The 8,840-nt window shown below is 35.5% G+C and overlaps 1 protein-coding gene across 2 annotated transcripts in view; it reads left to right on the forward strand.

Moving 5' to 3' along the window:
• The window catches only part of LOC109532932 (fibroblast growth factor receptor homolog 1), a 14,754-nt gene extending 13,132 nt beyond the window's left edge, over positions 1-1,622 (forward strand). For both annotated transcript variants that reach the window (XM_019898078.2, XM_019898079.2), the window contains exon 12: positions 294-1,622. In XM_019898078.2, the coding sequence (XP_019753637.2) occupies positions 294-586 (293 nt within the window). In that variant the 3' untranslated portion in view covers positions 587-1,622. The remainder of the gene's footprint in view (positions 1-293) is intronic.
• The last annotated feature ends 7,218 nt before the right edge of the window (positions 1,623-8,840 follow it).

An 8,840-nucleotide genomic window follows, 5' to 3' on the forward strand; every position in this document is an offset into this window, starting at 1 on the left:
CTTGACTATTTGAACCGTCAGTAATTCAACTTCACAGCCGAGCGAAATAATTAATTAGCAAATTTCGGCACAACAGCACTATTTTAGTGCTGTTTATGACATTTCTATTTAGCATTTCCACTACGGCTATCTATTTACTTGCTTTATGCCCCGACTATATTATCATTTCGTAATTAATTATGAGCTATTGATATACTGCCCTAGTTCAGTTTATTGTGGGACTTATAAAAGCGCTATTGATAAAGCTCTATTATCCCGAATACTCGATCCATACGGGCGTTTCTCTCTTTCAGGTACTCCCTATCCGTCCGTACCGAGTGTGGAAAAACTTTTCCAGCTTTTGAGGAACGGTCTTAGAATGGAGAAGCCTCCGTGCTGCTCTATGGACATTTACTTACTAATGCGCGCATGCTGGGGTTATGAGCCAAGCAAACGACCAGTATTTTCCGGATTGGTTGAAGAGCTGGATCGCATTCTTACCATTACTGCTAACGAGGAATATCTCGATTTAGGTCTCCCACAGCTGGACACGCCTACGTCTAGTGAAGAGTCCAGCTGTGATGAAGATTTTCCATTTCCCCAGTGAGTTTTATCATGGAAATTTCGGCTTATTGTCATTTAGAGATGAGATATAGGAGACAGGAGAAAGTACCTTCTCTTAGAGCTATGAGATGAGTGATTAAGGGCATTATTTGTAGTTATTGTTGGTTATTTTCTATGCGTAGTCTCTAGGGAAGTTTAGGAGCAATGACGTGAATTTAAGAGAAGTGGATTTTGTAACAACAGCTATTGTCTGGCAGTAATGTACATAAATCGTCGTGTGTAAAAAAATGTCGGAGGTGTTGTTGCCAATTTTGCGGTCAAGCGCTTGACTCTCACATACTTTTAGGGATACTGAGGATGTACAACTAGGTCTAAAAGCAATTTTAGCATATTAATTCGATTTTATCTAAGTGTATTTATATAATTGCTCTTCAAATAAGTGTACTAGACATTTGAGACCTTCCACCCAAAATCTGTGGAAGACGAATTAAACATGCCTTAATCTCATGCATTCGAATAAGTCGCTTTGAAATTACTAATGAGCCAAATAAACAAATATAAGAAAACATTGTCATTAATATTGAATCAACATTTTTTAATATTATTTGACCAAGTAACTCTCAAGAACTATTTTCAACAACTATTAGGGCATTCATTGGAAAATATAGTTACATTGTTTTGATAGGAAGGCTCTGAAATTTCAAGCGGAAAGAACAAGTCGCCCTCTTCTTGTAATAGCAGAAATGTTTGAGGTAACATAACATGACTGAAAAATATGCATTCTACATTTTATTTTCCGTGAAAATAACGCAGACGCTTTAATTTAATTGGCGAAATGTGTGGAAGCTTTCCAGACTGAGCCAAAAGGGCTCAAGTGGTTTTAAATTGAAGTTTGATCTTAGTTTAGAGAAGGCACGGTATTTACTTTGCCAATGCTTTTATTAGCATGATTTTTTCTCAAATAATTTGTGCAATTAACCAAAGAACCCGCTTGTTGAATTGGGCACCTACTGAGGGCTTTGGAAATGAGGAAGACTGTGCAAGATTTTTAGTTTAAGTGTAATATAAATTTACCTTAATTCAGTTGTTTTTGTCATTGCTGGTAAGTGTCCTGCGTTGTTCCTTTTTGCAATAATTAGAAAAAGGTGTTCGTCTCGGGACGCTCCACAGAAGTGATAACTTCATATTATTAATTGAAACCATAACATGTTGAACTTGTTTAACGCATCATGGCGATACTAATTTATAATTTCAATATTCTTGTTAAAGTTAAAGGCTAAAATATTTCCTTATCGACAGTTCACTTTCTTAAAACGCCATTTATTTCTCGTTGCCAATGAACGTTCTTGCCCATTTTGCTTCCGCGACCGGACGGAAAAACAGGACGGAAAACAAGGAATTTTGGTATAATCTTGCACCTAAGTATATGATATTCAAATTTCGGCTTCTGAGCCAAAATTACTCCAATTTCTTCACTGATTTTGCATCAACTGAATCGATTTTTTAATTATCTATCCAACGATGCCAAAACGAATTTTTTGGCTCAAATGGGGCTTGAGAAACTTAAAACAAAGCAACGTCCTGTTTGAGTCGAGCTTGCTACTGAAACAAAACACGCATATCTAAAACTTCTTGAAGTCAAGACTTTTTTGAGAAATCTGCCAACATTTCCTTATCGATAGTTCACTTTTTAAAAAGGCCATTTATTTCTCTTCGGAATGATGTAAAAATGAGCGTTCTCGCTCATTTTGCTTCCGAGAAACGTGCAAAACGGGCCGGAAAAACATGGAATTTTGGCATAATCTTGCACTTAAGTGTATGAGATTAAAATTTCGGCTTCTGAGTCAAAATTACTCCAATTTCTTCACTGATTTTGCTACAACTGAATCGATTTTTTAATTATCTATCCAACGATGCCAAAAGGAATTCTTTGGCTCAAATGGGGCTTGAGAAACTTAAAACAAAGCAACGTCCTGTTTGAGTCGAGCTTGCTACTGAAACAAAACACGCATATCCAAAACTTCTTGAAGCCAAGACTTTTTTGAGAAATCTGCCAACATTTCCTTATCGATAGTTCACTTTCTAAAAAGGCCATTTATTTCTCTCTGGAATGATGTAAAGATGAGCGTTCTCGCTCAGTTTGCTTCCGAGAAACGTGCAAAAACGGGACGGAAAACATGGAATTTTGGCATAATCTTGCACCGAAGTGTATGAGATTCAAATTTCGCCTTCTGGGTGAAAACTACTCGAATTGCCTCACTGATTTTGTTATAATTGAATCGAGTTTTCAATTCTCTATCCAACGATGCCAAAACGAATTCTGTGGCTCAAATGGGGCTTGAGAAACTTAAAAAAAGCAGCGTCATGTTTGAGCCGATTTTGCAACTGAATAAAAAGCAACCAAAGCTGGAACTTCTTGAAGTCAAGACTTTTTTGAGAAAACTGTCAACATTTCCTTATCGATAGTTCACTTTCTAAAAAGGCCATTTATTTCCCTCTGGAATGATGTAAAAATGAGCGTTCTCGCTCATTTTGCTTCCGAGAAACGTGCAAAAACGGAACGGAAAACATGGAATTTTGGCATAATCTGGCACCGAAGTGTATGAGATTCAAATTTCGCCTTCTGGGTGAAAACTACTCGAATGTCCTCACTGATTTTGATATAACTGAATCGAGTTTTCAATTCTCTATTCAACAATGCTAAAACTAATTCTGTGGCTCAAATGGGGCTTGAGAAACTTTAAAAAAAGCAGCGTCATGTTTGAGTCCATTTTGCAACTGAATAAAAAACAACCAAAGCTAGAACTTCTTTGAAGTCAAGACTTTTTTGAGAAATCTGCCAACATTTCCTTATCGAGAGTTCACTTTCTAAAAAGAACATTAATTTCTCTTTGGAATGATGTAAAAATGAGCGTTCTCGCTCATTTTGCTTCCGAGAAACGTGCAAAAACGGGCCGGAAAAACATGTAATTTTGGCAATTTTGGCATAATTTTGCACTTAAATGCCTGATATTCAAATTTCGCTTTCTGGTTCAAAACTGCCCGAATTTCCTCACACGTGTTGTTATGACTAAATCGAATTCTCTATTCAAAGATACCAATATAATGAGTCAGGACCCTCCTGACTTGAAAACTGGATTCGCGCCTGTATTAATGGGCACATTTTTTATGCCTTGCAGAAGATATTGGAGAAGCAAAAAATGAAATCACTCAATCTGGAAATTGTGGCGATATGAAATTATAATTAACGTCGAAGGAAACTTAGTTGGGATTTAAAATTGGCAAATCTGAACTGCATTTGTCAAGATCGATGAAACTCTCAACTCTCAACTTGGAAAGTAAAATTATCATAACCACATTATTTACCGAAAACGTATCACATCTCAAATCCCTAAGGGCGTGAGACAGATAAATTATGCCAGAGCTATCAGCCATTTTAGAAATTAATCTTATTTGACAATACAAATTTAATACTGCGCCCGGCAAGTTTGGGTCACGTCCCTCCAGAAATTCATCATCTCCATTTCTGAGTTATTGTTTTGCCATTGAAATGTCCTTTTGTGGCTTACAGAGTTGGGTGATGAACATTTTTTAGCTAAAAGGGTTACAGGGAAGTTGAATGTGCTTATATGACACGAAATGGATTAAAACTAAACGCAAATATATAATTCTTTTGAGTAAATGTGATTTGTTAAACTAACAGGCATACTCCTCATAGTCATGAGAACTCTAGAATGAAATTTTTTGAGAAATTTCAGAGAAACATCAGCTTTAATTGAGCTTTTTCTACTTAGAAGCGAGCTACCCCATTGTGGTCAGCTGTGGCATTTCCAAATTTTCCAAATTAATTAAAGGGAAAGTTACCCCATTAACCGACTTCAGTAAAACTACGTGGTGTTAAATGGGGCGATATAAATTTTGCCTTCTACCTAGCAAATACGTTCGGAATTTTAATGGCATTATTTTACCCGGGAATTCAAAGACCGCCGGGATCTGTCTGAGCCGGATCCAAGTATCCACGTAGTGTGTATTTGTTAATTACGAGTTATGACTGTACTACATCATAATCTGCAACCGATTTCTAGGCGCGAGGGGTTCAGATAAATCACCCTCCTAATACATATATTATCAACTAAGGATTCTACGTTATCTGACTCTTATTAAACAGCAGCTTCACTATTTTCTACATATCTACTTAAAAAGTGAACGGTAATTGATATTCAATATTTTTATAAAATTCAGTAGCACTGGCAATGTGATCAAAACAGAGCAAAATTACGCTAAATAACCGCCATGTATCGATTTAAACGGCTTGAAATTTCCACATACTCATATTTTAAACAGCTTCCCATATTCGAAAATCATGTTGGTGCTTCCCCTTTCATGATTATTTGATTGATGAATTTTAGACGTTAAAATGCACATCAGCGTCTATATTTATTCAAAAGCGAAGTCAACACAACGTTTGGATGATGATATGAGAAATTCACCCTCCTATATTATAAATTGTTCATATTTTTAAATAGAAGAAAGCTGCCATTTCCGCATTCATTACAAATACATTAGAGATTGATAGCTGATGCAGCTAAAAGTGACAATTTTTACATTAAAAGGTCGTTATGTATTGCTGGAAAATTGTAACTAATACATTTTTCAATGCGGTTAAAATAGTTTAGCTTTCCATGAATTTCATCCATTCTTGCAAGTAAATGGTTCAAGCATAATGGTTTCTTTATGTATTAAATCGGTTTTATTCGACCTACTTTACCTGCTGCTGGTGCAGTTTACCAACTGTAATATGTATGAGTCTTGCGAGATTTGATGCGGTTGAAATTCTTGCAAATTCCTTCAAATTATACATAGTAATAACGGATTAATTTCCAACATTTCTCAAGAGGGATTTATCCGTACTTGCTAGAAATGGTATTTGTATCATGCCCAAATGTGTCTATAAAAGTACATATGACCGGAATTTCTTCCTGATTAGACTTTGCCGAGGTAAAAACGTTGTTTGAACAGCAAGCAAAGAAAAAGACATTGCCTAATAATAAAATCTTACTCTATTAAAGACTAATTGCACTCTATAAGTATAATATCTGGTGTGTATTTTTTTGCTGGTTATGACTGAATTTACATATTCATCCCCTTTCAAACTGTCACCTAGAGGGACAAGGGTATGATTAATTTTACAATAGCCCCCAGTTAGTGTCCAACTGAAATATACATGTATCTACATATGCCTGGTAGTATTTACTCAATAGTGTAGCAGGATTTGTCTGTTCTGTTCAGGTTTTACCATATTAAACATGAAGGACTGATGTATAAACCAAAATATTTGCCATTTATCGTGGCTTTCGCAGTTTTCCTGGAGATGCATATATCGCTTACATTCTTCCATGAGCGCTAAAATGTTTACTGAGCAATTGCCCCTTTTTTCCTTCGAGTAAAAGAAACTTTTCATTTTATTTAGGAAGTTGATTTTTATCCAATTTTATAGAGTATAGAGTTCTGTACACCTGAGGTCACAATAGAGCGAAACATCTAGTTTTTATAACATACTGCTATGTTCTATAGACTTAAAAACGTCGATCTCATATGCGTTCATCCTGTTTGGAGCCTAACTTTCGAACTACATATGCCGTAAAGTGAGACCAGTGACGGGAGTGAAAATCGCCTTTTCGATGTCTACATTTGTTTCCCCGGTTAGGCGGAGTAAAAACTAGCATGTATTTTGTACCTACAAATGTACTATTTTAAGATGTTAAGATGCATGTTGGTGTAGATAGTTCTTAAGGAGATACGCTAAAAATTGATTTTTAGGGTACTATCTGCTTTAGATCATTTCGGAAAGAAAACCAGTTAGCACGTGCAGGATGTCCGGTATTTGAGGAACTTAAGCATATTTAGTTGGCGGTAATTTCCAATTCCAAGCTCCTTTAGATAGCCAGCGAGTCAAAGCTATTTAGCACGTATCTTACCTCTATAAATTTAGAATGTTATATCAAAATTAGAGGTTTGTGGTTGCCAGAGCTTACGAGGTCCCTTAAGATGTATCTGATACGATTTACAATTAAAACTCTTTATAACATCACCGCTGATCAAAGCCATGGAATTAATTACCTTTTCAATTTTATCATTCATAACTATTCAAATTATTAATAAATATTCTGGACGTTTACGTTTGCTCATAGATAAGGCAAAACTGCGATCAGCAGAACTCTTTACCATAACACATTTATTATGATATTATATATTATTGAAAATATTGTCTTTGATAAATCAGTACTAGATAGAAACGATTAGGAATCAACAGGCAAAGTAGCTGCTCTGCTTAGAACTTCAACCACAAGTTTCTTTTCTGTTTACTTAATTATTTGAATATTTTACTTTAATTTTCATGCTAATTTCACGTAAAGAGTCTTCTATGTCAAACGCGATTTTATTCCAATCAACACATCAATTTTACTATTTAACTACGTTGGCATTTACATGAAAATTAAAATAAAAAATTGCAATTGCATAAAATTTTAGTAGCCACTAGGGAGTTCAGCTCGATCGGCCCCGAAATTAGCCCTTAAGTTTGTTTGATGAGAACTTGTTGTCAAATGGTCCCAAAGGGAATGTTTTCATCAAAGATTCTAATGAAATTCTATCCATATTTCACCCAAAAATTTTTACGGCAGCAAGATTTTCGTTTGAAATTCAAATTGTTTTCATAGCATTGAGCGCCTCGAAGGATAATATTGTAAGTTATACTTTGTCCCCTGGAATTAATTTCTCATCTTTGCCTTGAATCTTAACTGGTTTTTAATCAGTTATAAATATATTAATTTTATGAATACTATGTATTTTTTTAAATAAAATGGACTAAGTACTCACTCAATTGTGTTCACTTGTTATCTTCAAAATTAGTTTCTTTTTTAGAAGAAGAACAGATTACCCGAATCAACTAACTGTAACTAGAAATATATTTAGTTGAACAGCAAAAATAAAGCTAGCTATATATCTTTTATCACCCAAGTTTTATTTTCCTCCAAACGCAGCCGAGCTGAGCCAATCTAATATTTTATCTAATTCTGCACTGTACATCAAACCGAACTTCGAAGATTATTAAATTCTGTTTATTGTTCACTAGACCTTCGAGCTCATATATTCCGAATACAATGAAGAATTTATCGTTTTGCTGCTATTGTAAGATGCTGTATGGAGATAAACTTAGTAAAGTCAAGCAACAGCGCCAGAGTGAAACTATAAGAGATTTCAACTCTATCTATCTACTTTGCTTGCAAGAATATCTGTTGGGAAAGTTGTAATTGGGAATGTAAACATGTTAAATGTATTTTCATACTGCTGGGAAGGTTTTTGAGAGGGAGGTTTTACTCAAAAATTTGGAGCAATCTTATTATTACTAAAATTCTCACATTTAACCATGCTACTTTAGAGCAAATTCAAATTTTCAAAAAACAATTTTCTCGATGCTTTTAATATTTAAAACCATTAACTATAATGTTCTATTGTTACCATAGTATATAATTTCCTCCTTTTTCAATCCTCGGGGGCACAGTATGGGTATCTTTTTTTTTTGGTCGGCGTTGCCTGGTTTGAGATGCTCGCACGAAGTGCTGTATTTGACCCCACTTGGTGCGCAGCTGCGGCTGCCTTTGCAGCTCCTCTTACGAGCAGGGGAATTTTGGTTGGTGGCGCAGCTTCTAAGTTGAGGATCCATTTATCCAGCCAGGCCATTTTCTGAGACGTGTTTGCAACCCATTTCCTTTCTGCTTTTCGTATAGCCCCTAATCTTCTCGCACGCTGTTCATTCCTCAAAACCGTTCGAACTCTGAGCATGCCGTTTAAGTGTTGGCTTGAAAAGTTTGAGGTGGTCCTAAAAGTTAATGCGTTGCTCCAAAGATCTCAAATAATGCAAAGAAAGCAAGGCCAAATGTGAATGAAATCAAATAATGTACTTAAATGTTGGCCATGTCGCTTTTAATGTCGTCCAAGAAACTTTGAATTAATTTATTACTTAGTTTAGGTATGATGTTCGCATCGATATCTTTATATGTTAGGGTTGCAAAGGTTCTCTGGGCCATTGCGAATGACTTTCAAAATATCTTTTTTTGTACCAAAAGAGCTAAAAACTGGAGAGTTTTAAGCAACGGCAAAGTGCGCCTTCAAAGTGAAATGTCAGTCAAGTGTCAAAGTTTGGCCCGCATTATCCAGCAACCCTCTAAGCCGTGTAGATTCGGGAGAAATGATGTTGTTTATTGAGTGAGGTAGTTAGAATAATAAAAAAGATT

This window comes from Dendroctonus ponderosae, unplaced genomic scaffold (genome assembly GCF_020466585.1).
Source record: "Dendroctonus ponderosae isolate FM_Combo_2020 unplaced genomic scaffold, Dpon_F_20191213v2 Dpon_F_20191213_1, whole genome shotgun sequence".
Taxonomy (NCBI): Eukaryota; Metazoa; Arthropoda; class Insecta; order Coleoptera; family Curculionidae; genus Dendroctonus; species Dendroctonus ponderosae.